The sequence below is a fragment of the Sitophilus oryzae genome, unplaced genomic scaffold, assembly GCF_002938485.1.
Source record: "Sitophilus oryzae breed Bouriz unplaced genomic scaffold, Soryzae_2.0 scaffold_1666_pilon_pilon, whole genome shotgun sequence".
Taxonomy (NCBI): Eukaryota; Metazoa; Arthropoda; class Insecta; order Coleoptera; family Curculionidae; genus Sitophilus; species Sitophilus oryzae.
The window spans coordinates 104,876-132,504 of NW_022146354.1; the positions used below are offsets into that span (position 1 = coordinate 104,876).

Consider the following 27,629-nt stretch of genomic DNA (forward strand, 5'->3'; position numbering starts at 1 on the left):
AAAAATTACTTTCTGTGCCTTGCCTCAAACGTGCAGCCTCGCCACAACAAGTATCATTTTTACTCCTAGTCAAACAATATACAATACTATTATTACCTTATATTATCTAGAAGAAAAACTCCATCCTTTAGCTTAGGTACCATTTTCTTCTGTGTAAACATCCTACTAACTCCCCTACAAGACAAAACACAAAATAAATCAGCGATATTACATAAAATGTTGAGAATTTGAGTCATCGGTAATTTGTAGCGGTGATCGAAAAAATCCGGGCAATTTTGCTCAATCGAGATTGCGTAATCGTTGTCATGAAATTGACACTCGCTGATGTCGACGCGAAACAAACATAGTAACATGTCAGCGTATATGTTAAAAACTCGATAAAAAATTAATCTAACTAACGTAAATAAATTAATACTTCGATAAACTTACACTTTTAGTAGATGACTCCTAGGAAGATCATTTTACGAAAAAAAATCACTACCCGTAAGTATATCCGCGAATATATCAAGAAAATGTGACGAACTATTTTTGACATGACACTTGTCCCGATGGTTGTTCGTCACTGGCAAAATGGTGAGGATTTTGTTTTTGTAGTGTGCTGCGACTGACTGACAACCAATTGGCGAATTTATTGTAGTTATGATCAGGGGGGTGACAGTAAACCGGAAAATTGGAAACAGTTGTGGCGCGGTTCTACCCAGGCAGAAAGCATGGCCTTCTAGACTGTCCTAGACAAAAATCTGAATATTTCTATATGATTTCTGTCAATTTCTGCTACGGAACATTTTTATGCACGGCGGCGTCCTGTTCTTTTGTCTTTTGTCTGTGTGTCAGCGTCAGCTCCCGAGTCCTCTGGCAAGGTCGGGCGCCATTTTAATTTTTGCTGTTTAGATTTGATTGGAAGTTTGTTTCTGATATTTCGGCTGAAATTTATAAGTACAAAGATGTTTTTTAATATAAAGTTCCTTGTTAACACTTTAATAAAGTATATATGATATTAATTACATGAAGAAAATGATGAAATCGACGTTTCTGCGTGTAGTAGGTATGGGCCATATTATATATATAAATAGGTAATATATTAACTGTTTTTATATTTTTTTAGCTTTAAACCCAAAGATCTTGGGATATTCTTTGCCAAGGATTTTTCCGTATCTCTACTTTAAAGACTGATCGGTGATTTTGAGCAATTGAAAGCAAGTTATACAAGGTAAATTATGATTATTGAACTATTATTAGCCTACATTAATTTTCTACAAGATGAACAGAAATGCGTAATTACATATCACATAGGTACCTATTATGTATTTTCATAGCAATAATGCTATAAATCTATGTATGTAGATTATTTTTAAAATACAAATGAGGTATTAGATGTATATGTATCATATTTTTTATTCATTTTATTTTCATTCAAGTCCTGTTTGATTTAATTCACAAAAGTCTTATGTAGGTACCTATATTTATATTTTTTACATATTTTTTTTGATTCCAGGTTTTGTGTGGGTTCCGGTTGCCTTTTTCCTGCTTCCAGTTATTTATCCGTGAAGCTGTGAAAACATTTATTTATCTTCAAGTTTCTGTAAGTCAATGCACTGTTACTTTACTAATTCGCTTTAACACAGCATCTCTGATATTATTTAAATATTTAATATTGATACAGTAGTTTATTGGTTTATAGCTCTTTAATTGTGTTGATTTGCATATTTACATTGTTCTAAATTCCAAATAAATATTTTTGAGTAATTTTGTTGTATTATTTACTACTAGAAAGAGTAAAAAGTATATTAACCCTCATTTAAACCTCCTGAACAGCCCGCCATTAAAAACCGGAAACGGAAATAAATTTTATAAAATTGAAATTGTCATGTCTATGTCATGTCAAATGTCCCAGCCGCCATATCTGAAAATTAGTTACCCAGGCAGCCACGCTGTTTCCATAATTTAACATTGACTTGACACTTCTTCTTGTATTTATTATTTTATGGTTATGATCTTAGAACAGACACACGTGATTGACGATTTTCAGTTATTAACTGAAATTTTAATGAAAGTGTTGAAATGTTTTTAGTACCTATTTCTATAAATGGACTTTTTATGAAAAGAGTGTTTGTGTTTGTATTATTTGACTTAATAATGTTATTTAATAAATATTATTGTAGAAATTTATGGAAATATATGTAAAATACCGTTCTTGGAGAAATATTGCATTGTTTTTAGCGTTCCGTACCTCAAGAGGAAAAAATGGAACCCTTATAGTATCACTGTCCTTCCGTCAATTAAAATCATTTTTCTATGTTTAATAAACCAGATCTTATATTCTGGTCTACAGTCTCTTGAAGTTGTGAAAAAATCACACTTCTAAGTTATATATACGGCTGTTTATGAACTAGTTATTGTTATGAACAACTAGTTTATGAACTAGTTGTTTATGAGATAGATCATATACTAAGGGTCGGCATTTCTGGTCTTGGGTGCCGGTTTTCATGTGTACGAAGAGTACGGTCAACACGCTTAGTAAAATAAGATGTACTGAATAAAGACAGAAAGCCAGTATTTTCCCAAGCGCATGGAATCTAGCGTCAGATTAAGTAGTTATGTAATAAATACTTCGTATTTTTACTCACTCCAACTTACTAGATTGCCATAACGACTCACTCCTATACATGTAAACACCGACCTAAAAGTTCGCTTGCCAGCAGGGTATACTTACTTGCTGATGTGTCCCTTCTTTCCACACCTGAGACAGTTTGCGTTGAGGAATCTGCACTGTTTCGAGGATGATTTTCACTACAGCCTGAGCATACTGGCTGATTTTCTTTGGATGTCTGGTTTGTTTGGTGATACAGTCGACCCTCTCTTGAGTCGACTCTCAGTCGACTCAAAATAAAGAGAGTTCAAAATAATAGAAGTTCCTTAAAGAGGAAATAGGGATAAATTCAAATAAATAAGAGTTTGTTTGACATGTCTGGTACAGGAAAACAATACCGACGCAATGACCACATTATTGACTAAACAAATGGCAAATAGGCAAATACATAATCACGGACTTCAAAATACAGGATTTCTTACTTCAAATTATAAAATGTCGAGTTCAAATTATAGAGAGTAAGGAAGCTCTCACTTCAAATTATAGAATGTCAGCGAGCAAGAATTCATTCAAATTATCAAGGGGAATTCAATATATCGAGATATTCAAATTAACGAGAGTCTACTGTACCACAGATTTGGTATCCTATAAGTATACAGATAAAAAATCTTGTCCCTAATTCGTGGTACGAAATTGTTTTTTATGACGATGTGCAAACGAGTCAAATTTCCTGTGCGCAAAAATAAACTCGCGTAAAATAACAATAAACAGCGTAATAGAGAGATATCGCTAAACCGAATAGCGTGCATGGACGTTAATATGGCCAGGTGTTATTTCCTTTACGTGAGTTGGTATTAACTCTCTTCATTTATAGTTATCGGATCGGAAAGAATTCTAACTAGAACCTAAGAACCTAACTTTGAATTTAAAACTTTGAAATTGTTCTCTTTACTAGGTATTTTAAAACTAAAGGGCTAAAGTGCTTATTTCCAGTGTTTTATTGTTCAACGTCTGCCAGTGGGTTTAGGGCAACAAGCAACAAATTCTTTTTAGAAGGGCTAAGTCGTCATCTGCTGTAAACCTAAGTCTCTTTATAGGTTCTTTAATATTGGAAGAGGTGGAATCCATATCTTGGGCCATATTTATTTAATTAAAACTAATCCCAGCTACTTAAATATCAAATTACCTGATAAAACTAAAGTAATATTTTTAAAATAAAACACCTCGCCGGCCGGCCCGGTTGTCAAATACCCGCACATGCCGATTTAAGCAATTTTTAAACGTTATTTAGAAATAGCGCTTGGTGTCATGCTTGGTGTAATTGATCCGCAAATTACGTCAGGCGGTAACGTTATTAGCGGGTGTTACGTTAAAATTGACTCGCGCATATCCTAACCATGATAAGGTACGTAAATACTGCATGACGCTATTCGGTTTTCCGATATCTCTAATAACTGTGCCGGTCAGTCGCTGTGCACAATTTTAGAGGCCATAAGTGGGCGTGCTATGTGCGCAAACTAGTAACCTAACTAGTGCCCGATTCCGAAAATTGGAACCACGAGAAACAATAAAGAAAAAACTCAGTTTATAATCTGTATAATCTGTGACTGTACCTTGCTTGATTATTGTATGATCGAAGATTTTGGCACTATCAACTGAATCAAAATGTATAGGGTAGTTTCCGTTGACCTAGAAGTATGAAATTTGGGAAGGAATTACCGTCTTCTACCGTATGATAAAAAAAAACGGCGACCTTCATTTCATAGCCATCACCGATGCCGTTTTTTTTTTCAATCATACGGTACTACAAATAAAGGGGAAAATCTGAAAACTATACATTTGTAATTAAATCATAAAAAATATAGTCTTTATTAAAAATCACTCATTACACACTCATTAAAAAATATAAAAACACACATTAGATGATTGGTTAACTTTTTATGCCACACAAATATGGAATACTATCTAATAATTATGGAATTACTAATATAATGATTTTTTTCGTAATGTAAAGTAAATGCTTTATAATATAATCTATTTTAATAATTTATTTCCACTTTCACAAGAATGCCTTATTTCCTGAATTTTCTCGAGTAGAAGACTAATCAAAAATGAAATTAACACCTTTTATGCTAATATTAGAATTAAATTAGAACGGTTAAATAGAGGCCATTCTGAAACACAGGAAGGGTAAATCGAGTTAGAAGTGTAACCCTTTATGTCATTCGATATACCTAAATGCTATCTCGATCTCCCCAATTGGACGGTCACGCTCTCAAAGAAACCCTTTAAGGGATAAGCGATTGATTAATTGATGAAGGATGGTTGTGAAAGATTTAAGTGTATAATATTTATTATATTAAAAGGAGATCCACCAGATGGTCCCGAATTACGTAAAAAACTGAACTTTTTTACTACTGAACTTACGTAAAAAAACGGCGTCCAGTTTGCTTGGAAATTACGATCGTTGACATTCCTTATATAATTTTACAAATAATATGACAGCGATCTTCATTTCATAGCCATCGCTGACGCCGTTTTTTTATCATACGATACTTTATCATGTAAAATATACTTTTATAATAATTTCGCCGGTAGTGAAAATATTTTAGTTCAAGCTCATCCAAGGTAACATTTTACAAAGGTAACAGAGTTCTTGAAGCTTGCGAATATTATAATATGTATTCAGGTATAAAAATCGGACAAGCAAAGGGAGATGCAAAAAGGAAATCAAAGAACGTATTTTTAATTGGTAAAGGCAGAAAGATGATCGGACTCGGTGCTTTGGTCTAGGGATATCTCGGATCACAGAAAAAAACTGATCTATATAACGCGATTCTGAAAAGCGTAATGTAATATGGATCTGAGGCATGGCAACTGCGATATATGTATATCGTAAAAACATAAAAAGAAGTTGTCGACCGAAATGGACTTCTGGCGAAAATCAGCCCAAATCTCCCGTTTAGACAGAATTCGGAACGAGAGAATACGTGGAAAAATGAAGGTGGAGGGTAACATTGTACAAGATATACCCTGCTGGTAAGCGAAACTTTGGCTAGGTATCTACATGGATAGGAGTGAGTCGCTATGGCAATCTAGTAAGTCGGAGAGAGCAAAAATACGAAGTATTTATTACATAACTACTTAATCTTAACGCTAGATCCCATGCACTTGGGAAAATACCCGCCTTTTGTCTTTATTCAGTACATCTTATTTTACTAAACGTGTTGATCGTACTCTTAGTACACATGAAAATTGGCACCCAAGACCAGAAATGCCGACCCTAATACAAGAAAAACAGCTGCAGTGGTATGGCCATGTACAACGAATGGCTGACGACAGAATACCAAAGCAAGTGTTGCAGTGGACACCTACAGACAGATGTAAGCGAGGCCGACCTAAAGTTTCCTGGAATCAAGGAATCGACAGAACCATGTCGGAAAGGAACCTACTACCAGGAGATTGGGACAACAGACGGAGGTGGCGCATGGAGACCGTAAGAAGGACGCTGTAGAAACCGGATACATACGTACATACAACAAAGCTCTTTGTTTAATTTGAATAAATTACTTTCTTTGTCAGCATCGAAATTAAAATTAATTTCTTTCAATTAAATTATATTTTCTCTCAATGTCTCCGCCACTTTTTTAACTTACATTAACATTGTATTTGTATTTACTAAGAATGGGTCCCAGGTGGGACTCTCCACTGCGGCCGCGAGTGGACACTGTGGCTCCATTCTATAAACTTTCCACAAAAAAAATATTAAAGTTCACCCTCAAGACCCAATATTTTAACAGAGGCTGTTATGTTCTAGAGTGATATGTTACCTAGGTCTTATAGGTTTTGCCAAAACACCTCAAACTTGGTCCTGCTCCCAGCGGGGCAAGTACACATAACGAGCTTCATAGTTTCGTCATCTTCCATACAGAGTCGGCATTCGGCGTCTTCCACCAGTCCCACCCTCTGCAGGTGTGATCTCAGCCTGCAGTGGCCGTTGTATACTGCAATGAGCGTACGCGCTTCATTTCTGACGGCCTTTAAGAGTTCTCCTGTCCTGCGTTTGAATGGCCCTGGCCATTTTTCTTGACAAGTTCCACTTCAGGACTGTCATTCCAGTCCCGAAACGTCATGCCCCTAACCCATTCACAGAGCCGGTCTCTTGCCAGATTTTTCTAAAATTAAGTGACGGTTCTGAACCCACGAATGGCGAACCTGCACCTGTTTTGGCGAGGTAGTCGGCACGTTCGTTTCCCTCTAGCCCATGTCCCGGTATCCATATCAGCGATACTATGTTTCTATCTTTTAATAAATTGACTAGTTTTCTACAATAAAGAATATTCATAGATGTGCTTTTTGTTGCCTCAAGCGCTTTCAACGCGGCTTGACTATCCTAATAAAAATGTGTATTATTTTTCCGGTGTATTACCGTTCTACTAGCAGATGCACACAGGTTTCAATAGCATATAACTCAGCTTGGAAAATTGGTGGTGGTGTGTTTTCCAAGACTGTGGTAGATCCTTCCGACTGCTGCAATAAATTCCAGCGCTGGTTCCTTTTTCATTTTTGGATCCGTCCGTATTCCATTTTTTTTCTATTCGGACAACAAGACGTTGTAGGTGCGCTTCAAAGAGTTGGAATGGTGGTATGATATTTGAGGCCATTTCGAGAATCTCGCCCGACTGTAATTCGTCTACTGGTTGGTTTTGTATGAACTTGATTGTTCCTTGGCATTCTCTTCAAAAGAATTTGGAGAGGAGGTAAGTCTAGTAGGGTTTCCATAGCTTTTGACGATGTGGAATGAAAGGCCTAAGTCACCGCTAAGCATGCTTGTTGTAATTTCGACAACTTATTCTCTGTCATCGATAGGTTGGCTTTCTGCCACCAGGAAGCTGTACACCATACGTGATTAAAGGTGTGATGGCTGTCATGTATAGCCTTATATACCTTTGGAGTTTAATCCCCAGTTTTCGCCACAAATTCGGCGGCATGTCCATAAAGCATGGCACGCCTTTTTTGAGGTCTTTTCCAGATGGGAGGCCCAGTTAAATTTTTTGTCCATGTTTAATCCTAGATACCTAGCATCCTCCGCAAACAGAATTGTCTCACCAAGAAGAATGGGCGGTCTCAGTTTGTATATTTTTCTTCTTCTGGTGAATGGTATAATTACGGTTTTCTGTATATTTGCACTTAGTTGTTCCAAAGTGGCACCAGCCGTGAATTGCATCTAACACTTCCTGAATTTTTGAAGATATGTTCTCCTCTTGTTCTTTTACTAGGATTACCAGGTCGTTCGCATATGCTTTACATTAATATAATAAGCATAGGAACATTCGACCTTAAGTTAAGCCTAAAAGGCTATAAACGAATTTATTTGTTATTTCTATAAATATACACGTATATGAACTATCGATCCACAAATTGTTATCTCTCGATCGCACTTAAATTACACCGAATATCTCGAAAACCCCTAAAAGGACAATTGCGTGTCCTCGGCTACTCTGCACCCATTTATCGATCAAAATCGTTATATTGGTTCGGCGTTAAAGGACGTCCTCCCATTCTATTGAAAAGGCAATGTACGGTTTGCTTATCAAATAGGTTTATATTGAAACGGGATAACCTAGAGCGTCAATAAAAAATATATTCTATTCAACCCATATATTTTATTTAGAAAATATATTGTACTTACTATCTAGGAATATCGCAAATGCAGCAAACATTTCCATTGTCTTTATTTATTTTGCTTCCACAACGTTTCGCTCAGAAGTATCACTGACCGTTATCAAGTGTGAACTAAACTAAATCCTAAAACTACTAAGCTTATATACTAGAGCCGAGCATTCATCCTTAAAGAAGTTGGGTGCAGTCAGGCATGAGGTTGTCCACTGAGAATACCCGCATTGGAGCGTTTTATTACGGTTTGCCATATTGTTGAAATTTCCATACTTGGATTGCTAAAGATTTTATTATTGGATCAAGGATCCAACTATGCTGTTATGAACTTTAATAAAAGTGAAATAATAATAATAATAGAGAAATTGTCCTCATACCAAGGTTTATAATTTAATACATTCAAAACATGCCACATTTGTTAAAGTCAAAAACGGAAGAGGTTTTTGATAGTTTAGCATGTCCCCTCCCACAGGTACTAAGGTTGTTGCGAGTCTCGAAGCCAAACTTGAAGGTTTGGTGCAAAATATCTTTAGACTATAAGTTATTCTATGAGTTATTCTATTTATTATTTTTGTTTGCGCCTTTGTGAGCTAAGATATTTGCCTATTCACGATCGAAAAATTTTAGTATACATTCAACAAAGCCCTTATAGTCTAAGAGCTAGCAACGTTTTTGAGAAAGTATTTTAAGACGTCTGGCTCTTTGATGTACCTTTTACTATGCTCTCTGGAACAGCATGCGGCCCCTCTGGCTGCCGATACCCGTTGCGTTCACTACTGCGCATCGGAAGAAGATCCTATATTTTTTTTTAATTTAGTCCCATAAATTCTAGTATTGAATATAAATCGAACATGTCTCCATAGCGCAGTGCGTAGTTTCCGACTACGAACCGAGGATTCAGAGTTCGAATCCGGGTCAGGGCAAAGACTTTTTTATTTTATTTTTGTTTATATTCTGATAGTAAAGTGTTAAATAATTCTGGTGATTCAAAAAAAAAACAAGTATTTAATACTTTACTATCAGAATATAAACGAAAATAAAATAAAAAACCTGTTTACCCTGACAACATCTTTACCCTGGCCCGGATTCGAACTCGGGTCGTGGTAGGAAACTCTACGCACTGCGCTATGGAGACATGTTCGATTTATATTCAATACTAGAATTTAAAGGAGTAATAAAAATATAGGATCTTCTTTCAATGCGCAGTAGGGAACGCAACGTTTGCAGGCAGCCAGACGGGCCGCATGCTGTTCTAGAGAGCATAGTAAAAGATATATCAAAGAGCCAGACGTCTTAAAATACTGGTTTTTCCGACGTTGCTAGCTCTCGTACTATTATTGTCACACTGAACCACAAACATCGGCACGAACGATTGTATTTAGATTACTTTTAAACTGAAATTATTCATATTATAATCGATTCTCTTAAATACATACAAATGTTATATGATATAATTATCAGATGAAATAAATAAGAAAAATCTTTAGCACAGAATATTACAACAAGAAAACAAAATAATATGCATTAAATAATGAGGAAACATACATACAGGGTGGCCCATCGGAAACGTTCCGCAAGGCATAACAGCCAGAGTATTTTTTTTTCAAAAAATCCAAAAACACGTCAATTTTGTTTGTGAGGGGGACAACTTTTGCCCCAAAAATGATTGCAAAATCTTCAACCTTCTAAGCGGGGGTGTCATCCCCCAACTTTTTTCAAAGGGGAAGGGGGGTCAAGTGGCATCTCAATGAAAAGGGCTTTTTATTCTCTATATTTCCCTACTTCGTTTTTAAAAATCGGTCGAGTCATTTTGAAAATATGAAAGATTGAAATTTGAAAAGTACTTTGTGCAAAAAACGCATAAATTGAATTAATTAAAAAAAACTTGTCTTATTAATGAGGCAAATGCTGAAAATGTTGCCCGTCAACCTCCATACAGTAAAACAAATTATTTTCAATCCGTTCTAGAACATTCTGAAGAACTTGCGGGGTCACTTCGCGACAAACATCAATAATTCGTCTTCGCAGGTCTTCTAATGAGGCGGGTGGACTGCTATACACTTTACTTTTTATGTGTCCCCGTAGAAAAAAGTCTAAAGGAGTCAAGTCGGGTGACCGGGGAGGCCACTCCACTCCTCGTCTTATCCACCGAAAGGGAAAGTTATTGTTTAAATAATTACGCACATTTTAAGAGTAAAGTGGAGGTGCACGGTCTTGTTGAAATATTAGTTCTGCTTCAACGTATCCAGGATTGTTCTCTATGATGTCAGTTAGGGCTGGGTCGATGGTATTTTACAGTAAATCCAAGTACATATCACTTGTTAGATATCCAGGAAGAAAAAAAGGAGTCACAGAATAGAATTTCTAAAAATGCCAGCCCACACTTTCAATTTCTGAGGGTTTTGTGTGTGCACCTCGTGAGAAACCCTGGGGTTGTCCTCAGCCCAGTACCGACAGTTGGGCCGATTAACTACACCGTTCAAAAAGAAAGTACGCTCTACCTAACCTGATCGTTCAACCTTGTGGCAAGTGAAAAAATGCGTAAACATCTAGAAATAATAAGAAAAAACAGTAAATTGGTCGAAGGAATTTATTCTTATCATTTACTCTGATAAAAGATCGCGCACACTATACCTGCACGGACCGGCACGGACCAGACCAGTAAAATCTACCGGTGAAGGTGACCGTGTTATTTAATAGAGTAGAGCACACTAGACCAGTACCAGCACGTACCGCCACAAGCCACGACCGTCAAAACAGGTCGTGTCGGTCAGGGACAAATATGACCGGCAATATTTATGCCTGGTCGTGCTGGTCCGACCTAATGTGCGCACCGGCGAACCAGCACACCTCCACAAACATGCAAATATTGAAGGGTTTGTCAGTATTTCGAGTACGCTAGCTGGCTCAAGTTGCATGATGTAGGTTAGATTTCGTTTATTTTTGTTCGAACCTTTAAATCGTTTTAAATATGAATGAAAAAAAGCTTATTTTACTGGTACAAAAGTATTCAGAGCTGTGCGATACGAGCCAAGCATTTTATATATAGAGACCAAGAAAGAAAAGATGCAATATGGGAGTCGATAGCAAAAAAAAATAATTAAATTTGATTTGTGACATTCGAAAATATTGGAAAAACTTTTCTTCGAATCTTTTTAATTCAGGAAACAAATAATGAAATTCGCCATATTGCTTTCTCTTTTGATTTATAGGGTTAACCCAAAATCTTCTTTTTTTCTTAGCTTCCTTCTCTTCCTCCTCTTCCTCACACAACATGGCTAAAATAATAATTTCTTCCTCTGAACTACTCATTTTCAATACTTCTATGTTGCACGCTCAAGTAGTTGAGCCTTGACAACTGTACTTTTTTCGAAACTCTCGCTTATGTTGCTGGTCTGTGGCGGTAAAGTGTGCGATGTCATGCAGGATGCAGGTTTGTGCTGTCCTGGTCCGTACTGGTCCGTGTAGGTATAGTGTGCGCGATCTTTAAATGTTTAAATAAACTTTTCAAATTTCAATCATTCATATTTTCTCAATGACTCGACCGATTTTCAAAAACGAAGCGGGAAAGTATAGAGAATAAACAGCCCTTTTCATTGCGGTACCACTTGACCCCCCCCCCCATTTGAAAAAAATTGGGGGATGACACCCCCGCTTAGAGGGTTGAGGATTTTGCGATCATTTTTGGGGTAAAAGTTGTCCCCCTCACAAACAAAATTGACGTGTTTTTAAATTTTCTGAAAAAAAAATTACCCTGGCCGTTATGCCTTGCGGAACGTTTTCGATAGGCCACCCTGTATATTACCTTTAATAACATTCTTGGTCACAAAACTTACGAACCAAAATAACATCAATGCGTCTCGAACGGTAGTCTAAAAGCTAGAATTTAGAATTTAGAATGAGTGGGAGGGGGGTTAATCACTTCGACCTTACAGATCCATATTGTGTCCCCCTTTCTTGAATCATAACTCATCATACAGTCCCAGGGCTTTGACAAAAGCCAGTATCTGGGACGGTTTTATAGAGGGTAGTTCTCCATCTCCAATATCAGTCGTACCAAAATTCATGGCACGAATGGTTGTCGTCTCGGCGCACTCAGTGATGAGGTGTACTGGTGTTTCCCCATCTTCCCCACAGAATCTGCATTCGCCGTTTCTTCTTAGTTTCAATCTACTGAGGTGTTCGTTGAGGAGACAGTGTCCTGTTAAAAACCCCGTGACAATCCGAAGATTGTTCTTACTCAGACCCAGGAAGATCTGTGATTTTTCTTCATCATAAGCCCTCAGAAACTTCTTCGAGTGTCTTAGACCATTGGAAAATTTCCATTCCAGGTTGCGGATGGAATCTTCCAAGTTCTTGAGTTCCGCCTTGAGTTGGTTACCACTTGGAAAGCAGAACGGTTCTGGTTCAGTTAGTGGAGTGTTCGCTGCTTTCCTAGCTAGATTATTTGCTTTTTCATTGCCTTCTATCCCTTGGTGAGCAGGCACCCAGTGTAGGAGGACTTTGTTTTCTTTGCCTAATTTATTCAGCTTCTCTATGCATTCTTTGACCAATTTCGAATTGATTGATACTGAGTTGATCGCCTTTAACGCTGCTTGACTATCAGATAAGATGGCTATTTCTTGTTTCCGATAGTTCCTATCTAAGATAAGTTGTACGCATCTCTCGATAGCGTAGATTTCTGCCTGTAGGATACTAGGGTAAGTGCCCATTGGTTCGGAGTAATTAGCTCTCGGCCCAAACACTCCGATCCCTGTTCCCGTATTGGTTTTGGGAGCATCAGTATACCAAGTTATGGTATGGTCTTTTAACTGCTGGGCAAGCGTTTCGCTCTTCCAATCCTTCTTATTGCTCAATACTACATTGACATGTTTGTCAAAGTTGTACGTTCTTGGCATATCGTCCACTGGGAGTTGCAGGAGTGGTATTTCCTTTTTGAGGGTGTTACAAGCCCCTGATCTAACAATTCTCCCAGTACTAATTCCGTTAGTGACCATTCTAATCATTGTCGCATTGGGATATCTACTAATGACAATGTGCAGTGGTGTTAGATCTAGAATGACCTCCATTGCTGCTGTTGGACAGGTTCTCATGGCTCCTGTGATGCAAACACATGCTAGTCTCTGGACTTTGCATAGGTTTAGCCTTGCCGTCCGTTGCTCTAGTTTTGTGTACCAGGCAACTGCTCCATAAGTAATCATGAGTCTTACTATCATGGTATACATCCAGCGCAAAATGTTAGGGGAGCAGCCCCATCTATTTCCGGCCAGTCTTCTGCATATCATGAGAGCCTTTATGGCTTTGCTGGTAGTGTTCTTAATATGCCTGTTCCACAGGAGTTTACTGTCCAGGGTTATTCCCAGGTATTTAACTTCCTGTGTTGGCAGTATTTTCTTTCCATCTAGTTGGATTCTTTTCAAGTTTTTCAGACTTCGCCTTCTGTCTAAAAGCTATCATTTAACAACCTATTTTCTCTGTTCGTCGTCTGATATGAACGATGATCTCCGGTTTTGCGAATAATATTTAAAAATTCAATAATTTTATTTATGTATACAGAGTGTCTTAAAAACTGAATGTTTTGAATATAAAGAAATATGTCTATTTTTAAATAGGCGGGTCATCTCAACGCCACGAACATTATGTTTCGATTTTTCAAAATTTTGACACACCGAGCTCAAAAGGTTCGCCTCTATATCCTGCCGTATGCATCACCTTACTATTTTATTAGACGTATGTGGTAGAGGCAATTTCTGGCATCTCACGGGCCGGGACAGGGCATAACATTAAAATTTATTATTCTTGCTCGGCATCTCGGCGTGTGCAAATCTCAATTTAAATTTAACGACTAACAGACTAGGGCAGTAGTAACGGTAAAGCGTTTTCCTCCTAAATTATGACTGGGTTATCCGGAGAGCAATATATTTTTGAGATAACGCAAAATTGAGCCAAAACCATAAAAAGCAGTATAGCTATTTAAAAGAAGAAAATAACTTTCATTACATATCTAATCCTCATGTCTGGTCCATAGCCTTAATGGCTTTTATTTCGCATATTTTAAAGTTTGAAGTCTAGACTATTAACTCAGGCATTTCCATGAGAGCTATTAAAGGGATATTAAATTTATTAACTGCACGTCTAAAAAACACATCTGTTTAATAGCGTATTTTGTTTATAGCCTACATCCAATTTTATTACTATTATCAAATTCAATTTCGTTGTCTTAATCAAAACCTGTTTGCAATACAGCCCCGGCTAGTATATTATAAGAATATTATACCGTATGATAAAAAAAACGCCATCAAAGACGGCTGGAAAATGGCAATCTGTGATAATTTTGACGGGGTCAATCTCTAGAAGAAACTATATTCCATATATAAAAAATATATATATATATTCCAGGCACACAAATCTCTTTCAAAAAAAATATTTTCTCTCGAATTCTAAACTACACCATTTAAAAGTCACTTTTACTCATTATAAATATAAATCACAACCTTCCTAAGGACAATTGCCAGTAAGAGCCATTAAGAAATAAAGAAGATTACGGGCCTATTCAATGACGTCTAGGGCTTAACCTCACCAAAATTATCAACGATTGTCATTTCCCAGGCGTCTTTGGCGCTATTTTTTCAATTGTATGGTGTTTATTTTAAAAGCATTTACAGTAACAAAGAATTAGAGTAATAATAAAGAAAACAAGGTAGTATAATAATTGATGACCAATTATTATACTATAAGATATTGTAAGAAACAATTTCCCATTGTAAGCTTTACTGTAGGTGGTTACTAAGAATGAAATTATTTTTATATAATTAGGGGGAGGTTAATTATAATTTAGGTTAAATATTTTTCAACAATAGTAACAATTAGGAAAACCCAAATATGTTCATGTAGATGTTAAAGTCCCCGGATTGTCTTTACAAGAGGAAACATCTCGAGAAAAGTCATTCTTCATTATTTGTCCTATAAAATCAAAACGCGTTTCCATGGTAACATAATTTCGTTTTTATTCTTTGATCATTCTTTGATTAATTTTTACCACAAAACATCCCCCTTTAGAACTTTTTCTTTAATGACCATAAACGGGAATAAAAGACTAACCGTGCGAATGAATGGTGTAAAAATTGCGAAAATTTAATCATCTAATTTTGACACAAGGGTTCCCGCTAAACTTTTTTAATTTTAATTCAATTTTCATTGTTTTCAAAACTGTATTATTAGATTTTGTTATATTTTGTGAATATATAAATGTTTTCATTGTATAAAGCTGCATTATATTAATTTAAATTATATTACATACATACAGGGTGGCGCACCTCATTCGCCTCGGTTGATTATACGAAAACGGAAAGATGTAGAAACAAAATATTTTATGGGTATATGTGGGGAGGCAATATACACAATTTAAAATTATTTTGAAATATACAGGGTATTTCAGAACTAAGATCCATACCAAAGTTATACTTTTTCTTATGGAACACCCAGTATTTTATTTCATTTTCAGATTCTTGGGCCCAAAAAAAGTAATTTATTATAAAGGTTAAATATGTTTAAAATCTTTGGTTTTTGAGATATTTAAAGATATTTAAATTTGCGTACTACAATAGAATAGATTATTAACACCCTGTACATTACTTTTCAGAATTAATTTTTGTGCTGAGTTTAAAGGTAAAGAAATAAACTTTACTGAAAAACGGCATTGCTTCCTAAAAGTTATACAGGGGATCAAAAATTGCTGATCTATTTTAAGGATATATTTTATATAAAAACTTCGTTATTTCAAATGCAACGCCCTGTATTTTTTTAAATAAGCCGAAGTAGATTCAAATGCTCTTTCAAACTGTATTAGGGTTTCCTATACCTATCTAGCTCAGATTTTGAATAAAAAGCAATTTTTAAATAAAATTTCAATCAAGATGGCTGGTGTCGCCATTGTAATTTTCTAGTGACAGTTAGTAACTATTTTCAAAGTCGACATTAGTTTATGGACATTATTAATTATAATTTATAACAGTTTATTTTGATTTACTTACAATATTGTAATAAGTACGTATTCATTATTTTATCAAGAAAAATAAAGCAGTATCGGCTGGCGCAACGAATGGATATGTTTGTATGGATTTTATTTTTTGAGGAAAATTGCTTCTTGGCGTCAAGAGCTTATGCTCAAAGATATCAAAAAATAGGAATCTTCCTGATAAGCGTTCCTTTGAAAAACCACTTGTCCTATTTCGCGGAACTGGTATGTGGTTTATAAAAAACCTGTTAGGCAGAAACCTGTCGTTGGAAGTGAAGAAAATGAATTTGCCGTAATTGTATCTTTTGTAGAAAATTCATATATCTACAAGTCATCGTAAAATAAATCAAAGAACTACATCTTCGTTTTTCTTGATAGAATAATGAATACATATTTAATAGATATTATTTATTAAACCATTGTAGGTAACTTAAATAAAAGTAAACTGCTATAAATTTAAATAAGCCCATAAACTAATTTCGATTTTGAAAATAGCTACTAACTGTCACTAGAAACTTGCCATGACGACACCAGCCCTCTTGGTTGCCATTTTATTGAAAAATTGCTCTTTTTTTTCTGGTTTCTTATAAACCACATACCAGTTCCGCGAAATAGGACAAGTGGTTTTTCAAAGGAACGCTTATCAGGAAGATTCCTAATTTTTGATATCTTTGAGCATAAGCTTGACGCCAAGAAGCAATTTTCCTCAAAAAATAAAATCACTACAAACATATCCATTCGTTGCGCCAGCCGATACTGCTTTATTTTTCTTGATAAAATAATGAATACGTACTTATTACAATATTGTAAGTACATCTAAATAAACTGTTATAAATTATAATTAATAATGTCCATAAACAAATGTCGACTTTGAAAATAGTTACTAACTGTCACTAGAAAATTACAATGGCGACACCAGCCATCTTGATTGAAATTTTATTTAAAAATTGCTTTTTATTCAAAATCTGAGCTAGATAGGTATGGGAAACCCTAATATAGTTTGAAAGAGCATTTGAATCTGCTTCGATTTATTATAAAAAATACAGGGTGTTGTATTTGAAATAACGAAGTTTTTATGTAAAATAAATCCTTAAAATAGATCAGAAATTTTTGATACCCCTGTATAAATTTAAGGAAGCAGTAACATTTTCCAGTAAAGTTTATTTCTCTACGTTTAAATTTAGCACAAGAATTAATTCTGAAAAGTAATCTACAGGGTGTTAATAATCTATTTTATAACAGCATGCAAATTTAAATATCTTTAAATATCTCAAAAACCAATGATTTTAAACATATTTAACCCTTATAATAAATGCTTTTTTTTTGGGCCCAGGAATCCAAAAATGAAATAAAATACCGAGTGTTACATAAGAAAAAATATAACTTTGGTATGGATCTTAGTTCTGAAACACCCTGTATATTTCAAAATAATTTTAAATTGTGCACCTTGCCTCTCCGCATATACCCATAAAATATTTTGTTTCTACATCTTTCCGTTTTCGTATAATCAACCGAGGTGAATGAGGTGCGCCACCCTGTATACTTAAAATTAAAAAATTATGACATATATGTCAGTTGCCGTCTAAAATGTCATCTTGATAACAAAAAGTTAGTTAATGTCAAAGATAGTTAAAATATTAAAATTCACAAGTTATTAGTAATTAGACAATTCTATTTTATATTATTTCAAAAACAAAAACATAATGGGACAGCGTAATTTTGATATGCAGGTTCAAAACAAAAAGTGCTGTTACATTTTTCAGTTTTCGTTGTCAGCCGCGGAAGTTTCAGTGATTTTAGTGTCGTTGGTTATTTTTGTTTGCGAAAAAGAAATATTTTCGTTTCAGCGTTTCAGCGTTTCGATAGCAAAACTAAAAGTGGCAGTTTTATTGCAATGTAAGTAAGCGTTGTCCATTTTATATTTTACTTATTCATACCATATTTTACTTTATTCGTACGGCAAATATACATACATATATTGAAATTTTATAATTCGTTTTATCTAAAAATTTTTAGAAAACAAGCCTGTAATTGACATACCTAATTGTTAGGTAATATATTCCACTTAAAAAAATATAAATTTAAAAAATATATTGAAAATATATACAGACATTAATTGAAATTTTTAGTATGCGAGCAAACACGAGGGGCGCTTTATAATTATTACTTTCATTTCTTAACATGACAGATGAAGTTCTAAAGGGGGATGTTTTGTGATTGTTATCTACTGATAGAACAGGAATGGAATGGAAAAGAACTGGACTAGAATGGAATTTTTATTAACGTCATATTTTTTACTGTTTTAAAATGTTAAAAAAGCACAAAATTTATTTAGTAATAGGTATCGGAAAATCTGATACTTTTTATCAAAATTAATTATAACAATTTATCAAAGAATGAAATCGAAATTATGTTACCATAGAAACGCCTTTTAATTTTTAGAACACATTTTTTCATTTTCTCTAAAACAGCATGGATATTTGGAAAAGTATAAACGGGATTAACCATTTTAGAACAAGCAAAAATTTTATGAAGAATGCATTTTTCTCAAAATGTCAATAATAAAAAAGTGTTTCTTCTTGTAAAAACAATCCGAGGACATACTGTATATAAACATCGATTTTTATTGTTTTTGTAACAGCCTATACAATAAATAAAGTTATACCATACGATAATAAAAAAAACGGCGTCAAAGACGACCGAGGAATGAAAATCCATAATAATTTTTGCGAGGTCAAGCCCTAGACGTCATTGACTTGCTCCGTACTCTTCTTTCTTAATGGCGATTACTGCCAGTCGGCCTTAAGAAGATTCACATTTATTTTTATATTGAGTAAAAATTAAATTTAAATAGTGCAGTTTAAAATACGAGAAAATATTATTATTAATTTTGACACATTGACTTGGTCCGTACTCTTCTTTCTTAATGGCGATTACCGCCAGTCGTCTTTTAAGAAGATTCACATTTATTTTTATATTGAGTAAAAATTAAATTTAAATAACTTGCAGTTTAAAATACGAGAAAATATTATTATTAATTTTGACACATTGACTTGGTCCGTACTCTTCTTTCTTAATGGCGATTACTGCCAGTCGGCCTTAAGAAGATTCACATTTATTTTTATATTGAGTAAAAATTAAATTTAAATAGTGCAGTTTAAAATACGAGAAAATATTATTATTAATTTTGACACATTGACTTGGTCCGTACTCTTCTTTCTTAATGGCGATTACTGCCAGTCGGCCTTAAGAAGATTCACATTTATTTTTATATTGAGTAAAAATTAAATTTAAATAGTGCAGTTTAAAATACGAGAAAATATTATTATTAATTTTGACAGGTTTTATATCAATTTTTAGTAAATGTAATCGATAGATTGACCTCGCCAAAATTATCGTCGATTGTCATTCCCCAGCCGTCTTTGATGCCGTTTTTTTCGATCATACGGTATTTAATAAAAAAATAAATTATTAAATTTTAATTAACTTACAGGTAAACATTTAGATACATTACAAATCTTTCTAATATTTGACTGTACAAAGGTTCTAGATTTGACCCTCGAAACAAAAAAGCGTTAGCTTTTTAGAATATAAAGCTGTAAAAAGGTTTAAAACGGCACTGATTAATGAATGTGTGCTGTTGTTGGTTTTATAGTATTTTTATTGTTCCGTTCCGTTGTGTGTTTTAACAATTTATATGCCTGTAGTATTGTAAAAACATTCACATATGTTCCCAATATTTATTATTTGGTTGATTACTGTTTCTATGAAATATATTACTATAGTACTCTATCAGAGCTGCAAGCTCACAGTAAACTTAAGTCTTTTTTTGACTTAAATCATTTTAAAGACTTAACTCATTTGATTTTAAGTCAATTTTTTAAAGCTGACTTAAGACTTAAAGTTTAAGTCTTTTCCAAAATGATTTGTGATTTAAACCTTTATTCCGAAATAGAAAAAGATTTAAGTCTTTTTAGAAAAGATTTAAGATCAGTTTCAGATTTAAGATCATGTTCAGTGCTCTAAGATCAGTTTCTAAGGAACTTAACTCATAAACCTCTAGAATAGCCTATTATGCCCTTTTTGGCTCACATCTTCGTTATGCCCTTCCATTCTGGTGTACTTGCTGTGCAATAAAATTTGATCGTATTTTCAAACTTCAAAAGAGAGCAGTTCGATATTTATTGGTACTGAACAGTAGAACTCACTGCCAGAATTTCTTTAAAAATTTCAAAATACTGACTCTTCTTTCTTTATTAATTTTTGAATCCGTTTGCTTAATCCACAAGCACATATCTGTTATTCCCGAAAGGCCATCTCACAACTATCCACTTAGGATTGCGGAGACGATCTTTATCTGCCAACCCCGAGCTTAGAACTAGTTAAAAGGCTCAATACTGTACAATGGCAAAAAAATGTACAATCATCTGCTTTTGAATATCAAGTCGTTTTCATTCTTTCCCGCATTTCGCAAAGCTCTGAAATCATACTTACTGGAGAGAGCCCTATATGTGGTAAACGACTTTTTTGTTAATGTTTAATCATGAACAATCTTGGATATTAAAATTTTGATCATCTCACACACTGGTCAAAAGTCGAGTATTTAATATTTTGTAACTCTTAAAATTATATCCATTTACAGTTTTCCCATTGTAAAATTTCATTGATGCACCTTTTCTTTGTGTTCTGCAATTGTCCATGTATGTTCTATTTGTAACTTTAATGACTTAAATTTTTTTGATTTGTATTGTATATTTTTTATTATCTGTATATTTCTTGTGCTTCTGTTTGTTTTGTAAATGCTTTGTCGATGAAGCTATTTTGGCTTTTTGCACAATAAACCGTTGTTTATTATTTATTTATTATTGTTAAGTTTTTTTTAGAAAAGACTCAAGTCATTAAAAAGGTCTTTTTAAAAAAGATTTAAGTCAGATTTTTATATATTTTTATGATACATTTTTAACAGTAGCATTTCTTTTTAAATTGGTTGGCAGCAGCCAGAAAGCAGATAAAAAACAATACTGTGACAATACTCAATACCGCTAGTAAAAATGTTAGTTCTTCGGAACCGGTTTTGGTTATTTGTCGTGACGCGTGCGTAGTGGGTCTGTTGTCTTTCATGTGAATCCCTGAATCCGTTATGTAGCCCAAAAGACGAACTAAAGAAATTGATCTGGAATATATTGAAGAGTACCTTAAAACCCTCCAGTCCTTTGCTTATACCATCGACATATTACATAGTGATCAAAACCTGTCTAAACTGTAATAGATACATTATACATATATAATGTACTACAAAATCGGTTAAATTTTATAAAAAAAAATATTTTTTTGTTTGCAGTTGTTCTGAAAATTAACCGTTTTATTTTATATGGTTTTAGTCTCATTTGTACCTACAACAAATTAGTAATGTAGTTAATATAAGGAAATCGACAATCGGTAGTAAAATAAAATTTATAAATTTATATTAACATTAAAAAATAGGTACTTAAAATTGAATTCTGGTTGTCTTGACTTGAGGGTAATTATATTGATTTGACTCATTTTACCGACTTAACTTACAGATTATCGTGATTTAAGTAAAAAATATAGACTTAGGTCATAAAAACGACTTAAATTACGTTATATTAAGTCTTTACAAAATTGATTTGACTTGAAATAAAATGATGTAAGTCAAAGACTTAAGACTTAAGAGTCCATTTCAAAAGTAGCAAAACAAGCGTTCGGCATTTAACATTTTATGTGAAACTGACTAGGTATTTTTACATAAATGGAGAAGGAAATTAAAGATAAAGGATTATATTATATCCGTATTGTAGCACATTTTTAGACAACTTCTTTATTTTTAAGATTTTGATGGTCAAACATCAACAAAATATTCCTTATGTTTGGACTAAATTTTCTCGAAAATAAAGACATAATTTAAAATTCCGTTACAATACGGAAATAGATTGAAGTTTTGTGATTACAGTGATATATAATTTATATGGTTTTGTAACAAATTGCTCGCTATTTCATGGCAAATGCTGAAGCTCTGCAAACCTTAATCAAGCCTTAATCAAAGCACGTGTGTTTGGAATTTTGGGTGTGGCTTAATACGACAGGATCGGGCATGGCATAACGGCCAGGGTAATTTTTTTTCAGAAAATTCAAAAACACTGGGACAACTTTTGACCCAAAAATGATTGCAAAATCTTCAACCCTTTAAGCGAGGGTGTCATCCCCCAACTTTTTTCAAATGGGAAGGGGGGTCAAGTGGGGCTGCAATGAAAAGATCTTTCTATTCTCTATACTTTCCCGCTTCGTTTTTGAAAATCGGTCGAGTCATTGAGAAAATATGAAGGATTGAAATTTGAAAATAGTATTTAAACATTTATCAGAGTAGCGATAAGGATAAATTCCTTCGAACAATTTACAATTTTTTTCTTATTATTTCTAGATGTTTACGCATTTTTTCCCTTGCCAGAAGGTTGAACGATCAGGTGCGGTAGTTGCTAGATAGCTGTTCTGTGACTTGTGCGTTGAAGCGGTTGAAGTTCTTTTCAATATCGTTAAACTTTTTAACAATTATGGTGTACTCACTTGCAGAAAGAGTGGAAATAATCGAACTTTATTTTAAAAATAATGAATGTGGCAATCGGGCTGCGCAGATATTCAATGAACGCCATCCTGACAAACACCTTTATGGCAAAATTGTTCGCGAGTTAGTAGCAAAATTTCAGGAAACTGGTTCCGTTATGAATTAAAAGAGGCAGAGAGAAAATCCTGTAGTAAATGAAGCTATGGAGGTATTCGTATTGGGCGAAGTTGCCATGGATAGTACGCTGAGTACAAGAAAATTAACCAATGAGACCGGCGTGAATCGTACAAGTGTCCAAAGGATATTAAAAAAACACCAGTTCCACCCGTACAAAATTCAGTTGGTACAAGAACCCAACGAAGACGATTTTGATCGTCGTTTGCAGTTTTGTGAAACTATGAGTGAACGAGTGGCAAATGATAATAATTTCCTATTTAATGTGTGTTTTTCGGATGAGTAGTTAATCGGCACAACTGTCGATACTGGGCTCAGGACAACCCCAGGGTTTTTCACGAGAAGCACACCCAAAACCCTCAGAAATTGAACGTGTCGACTGGTATTTTTGGAAATTCTATTGTGGGTCCTTTTTTCCTTCCTGGAAATCTAACAGGTGATATGTACTTGGATTTACTGGAAAATACCATCGACCCAGTCCTAACTGACATCATAGAGAACAATCCTGGATACGTTGAAGCGGAACTAATATTTCAACAAGACGGTGCGCCTCCACATTACTCTCAAAATGTGCGTAATTATTTAAACAATAACTTTCCCGGTCGGTGGATAGGAAGAAGGGGTGCAGTTGAGTGACCTCCCCGGTCACCTGACTTGTCTCCTTTAGAATTTTTTCTATGGGGACACATAAAAAGTAAAGTGTATAGCACTCCACCCGCCTCATTAGAAGTCCTGCGAAGACGAATTATTGATGCTTGTCGCGAAGTGACCCCGCAAGTTCTTCAGAATGTTCGAGAACGGTTTGAAAATAATTTGTATTACTGTATGGAGGTTGGCGGGCAACATTTTCAGCATTTGCTTCATTAATTAGGTAAGTTTTTTTTAATTAATTCAATTTATGCGTTTTTTTTGCAAAAAATACTTCTCAAATTTCAATCCTTCATATTTTCAAAATGACTCGACCGATTTTTAAAAACTAAGCGGAGAAATATAGAGAATAGAAAGCCCTTTTCATTGCGGCCCCACTTGACCCCCCTTCCCATTTGAAAAAAGTTGGGGGATGACACCCTCGCTTAGAGGGTTGAAGATTTTGCAATCATTTTTAGGGCGAAAGTTGTCCCCCTCGCAAACAAAATTGACGTGTTGACGTGTGATTTTTTGAAAAAACAAATACCCTGGCCGTTATGCCTTGCAGAACGTTTTCGATGGGCCACCCTGTATATTTCCTTCAGTCACACACCCGCTTTACACGACTCCTGAGAGCGACCCGAAAGTACAGCGTAATAGACTCTTAAGTCATTTGGACTTTATGTTGAATTTGACTTAAAATTTAGATTATTTTGATTCTAGAAATGACTTAAATCTTTTTAAAACTGACTTGTTGCAACTCTAAGTACTATAGTGTACTGTATACGCGCTAATGTAATGATACTTTAATGGATATTTTCTTTGTTTCAGGGCCACGTTGTTACTAGTTCCTCTACTAGGATTAAATTTTCTCCTTACACCATTTAGACCACAAGGTGGGCATATGTGGGAGAATATATACGATATAGTTTCGGCAATAACAACTTCATTTCAGGTAAGATCTGTACGATCAAAATAAGCAAGCTTGCTTTGACTTTAACAGTAAAAATATAGTAGTGTGATTTCACATAAGAATTATAATTCTGGCATCATACAAAGCACACTTGATCATATACTTTTCTGATCATCTTGTACTACCTATTAAATTATTACTAACTTTTTTGTAACATTATTAAATATTCCGTTCTGTATAGCAGAAAAATTTAATTTTCTTTCTGATAAAACTTTTTTCTTCATAAAAGTTAATTTAAACTTTGTCAAAGTTTTATTAAAACTTTCAGATATTAATAAACATAATTCAAGGTTATTCCGACATATTTATGGTTTTTAGATAGACACACTGTTGGGAGGATTTTTTTTATTTATATTATGCAAATCTAATCTTGATATTTCTCGGTAAAATATAGTCTTGGTGCATTCTCCGCCAGTGCTGCCACCATCGGAGAATATCGTAAACAATCGGTATATACAAATACGCGGGTTTAAATAGAGAGTAGGTACACGAAAATAAAATTATATAATTAATTACTCTGAAAGTGGTAGGAAGTATAATTTGTGAAAGTTCTAAAAATAAAATAAAAAGTAAATATTTTGATATCTTCAGGTCTTGTATTATAATTTATTATTGAAGCTAATAAAACTTGTTAGATGACTTAAACTACGGTAGCGAGCATAGTTTGACGCACCGGTTTTGCTACTGGGGACATAACTTCTATTTCAGCTATAACGAAATTTTTTGAAGGTACATAATTATAATTTTAGAAGATCTTCATAAAAAATGTAAGCACTAGTTGATTAAAAAGAGAGTATACCATTAATATTGCGCGAATTATATTTCATCCTCTCATAGTATATGTAATATAACTATAATAATTTTTTGATTATGCAATGGGCATTTTGTTTACTCACTTGTTTTATCAAACTGCTTGAATCCATTTTTGCTTTTGATGAAATCGGTGTGAGAAGCTGTGAAGTTGTAAAATGTTGATTCGGGAGAGTTGAAAATCCGGGAAAGTAGGGTTATTGAATATTATCGCAGCCAGCAACCACGTAATTCCGCCCTACTTACGCATAGCTAACCTAACCTAACCTAAAATACTTAAATATTATGACAAAGCTACGATTCCAATATTAATTTAATACGATAAGCATGAAGTCTAACCGGGACGGCGTGAAATACATAGTGAAAACTTTTCATTTCTGCCGTATACAGCGCTGTGGTCGGAATTTTTTATAATCTGAAATGCACCAAGACTATAGAGAAATGTGAAAGTTTTCGCTATTCCGATTAGGCACAAGAAAAATATTTTATTTGTGTGGTAGACAATTCAGTATTAAAACTAAAAGAATGTCGAACTTCCATTGGTTTTATTTATTTTTATTTGCACAACATTTCGGTCAGATGTACCACTGACCATTATTAATAGCGTAAACTTAAATTGGATACGAATCTAGATACCAAGATTTTCTAACCAAGACCAGATTTTCTAACCAAGACAAGATTTTCTACCAAAATTTTCTAACCAATTGTCCAGATACCATTAAACCATAGTAGAAGGAAAAGAGTAGTTGCACTCTCCCAAATATATTCTGCCTAAAAACTGGCAGATCGCTCTGCAATCTGTCGAATATCGGCAGATTGCAGAGCGTTTCAGTTGAGTTCCGTCCGTCGACCTGCTAGGTTCGAGCGTTGCGTGTTGCGTCCCAGTACAGAGACGGATTGACAAAAAATGAGTGCCTTACTATGTGCTGCTATTGATTGTAGTAATAATTCAAAAAATTGTGCTTTGAGTTTTTTTTTGAGAGTCATTTATGATCATGTTTGTGTTCAGGTTAATTTTCTCATGACTGATTACTACTTAATAATTTGATATTATTTTCATTTAAACCTTAATTTTTTATCGATTTTACTTTCGACAACCATCTCTTGCTTGCTGTTGAACGAACTGCACCACCATTAACAAAAATTTGCTAGTACCGAAAGTACCGAAAAAAACTGGAAATCCCGGTTCCTTAGAAGCATGGTACCGACATTACCAGTTCCGAAAAACAGCTCTGGTAGCGGAAACGCTATAACGTACCATAACCGTGAATCTCCCTATAGAGGGTGAGCCTTAAATAAGTGTAACTATTTTTAGGGATAGTACGAGTATATTTTGGCCCCAGAAATATGATGATTTTTCTGCGCAATTTTTTTTTTGAAAAAAATATTCTTTTATTACGTGAGAAAGTAGTGTGATGCTATTTCTCATTGTTCTTGCTTCTTTTCTCTTTTGAAATTTCTGTAATGTTTATTAGCAATTATTGAAGTTTAAATATGTTACATTTTATTATTTAGTACAATGTGTTGCTCAATGTATTAGTTATTCAATGAAAGTCACCTAACCAATTTATTACTACAAAAGAAACACATTAATGTAAAAATTAAACTTGTTTTAAATTAAAAAAAAAGTTGTAGAAAATCTTTGAAATAGATAATAATATAAAAATATGTCATTATATATTTTACGTTACTTACACGAAATGTGAAAATATTCTGTTTTCAAGCAAATCTTTACCCGATGATCAATTTTTTTTATTTTATTTTATTGTGAAGTCATATTTTCCTAAATACATCTCTGTGAAACTATGGCGGGTAACATTATACTTTGCCTAGTTATAGACCACGAATATACAGCTAGGTCAGTGGTCACGGGACGCGAGAACAAGGTCATATAAAGTGGCAGAAAAAGAAAGGATTTGACAAGGAGTAAAGCTACTAGTTTCCTTATACTATGATTAAACCGCATCGTAAGTTCGACCACCCTGTATATATTTAATAAACTGTTAGAAAATAGGTATTATTCTTTTATTAGTTGTATACTATCTATCTAAACCGAATGGAAATATAATTTATATTCAAATTTATTCATTTTATATTTTGTCTTTCTATTTAAAAGCCTCATCGTCTAAGGACCATTTAATCTATTCAACTCGACATAATTATACCAAGGCACTTTTTTAAT

The 27,629-nt window shown here is 34.3% G+C and overlaps 1 protein-coding gene across 1 annotated transcript in view; it reads left to right on the forward strand.

The window, feature by feature from the left end:
- Nucleotides 1-27,629, forward strand: part of LOC115880941 (calcitonin gene-related peptide type 1 receptor-like) — a 176,708-nt gene that overhangs the window by 97,466 nt on the left and 51,613 nt on the right. Inside the window, exon 3 of the mRNA XM_030898273.1 lies at nt 24,496-24,619. Coding sequence (XP_030754133.1) covers nt 24,496-24,619 — 124 coding nt within the window. The remainder of the gene's footprint in view (nt 1-24,495; nt 24,620-27,629) is intronic.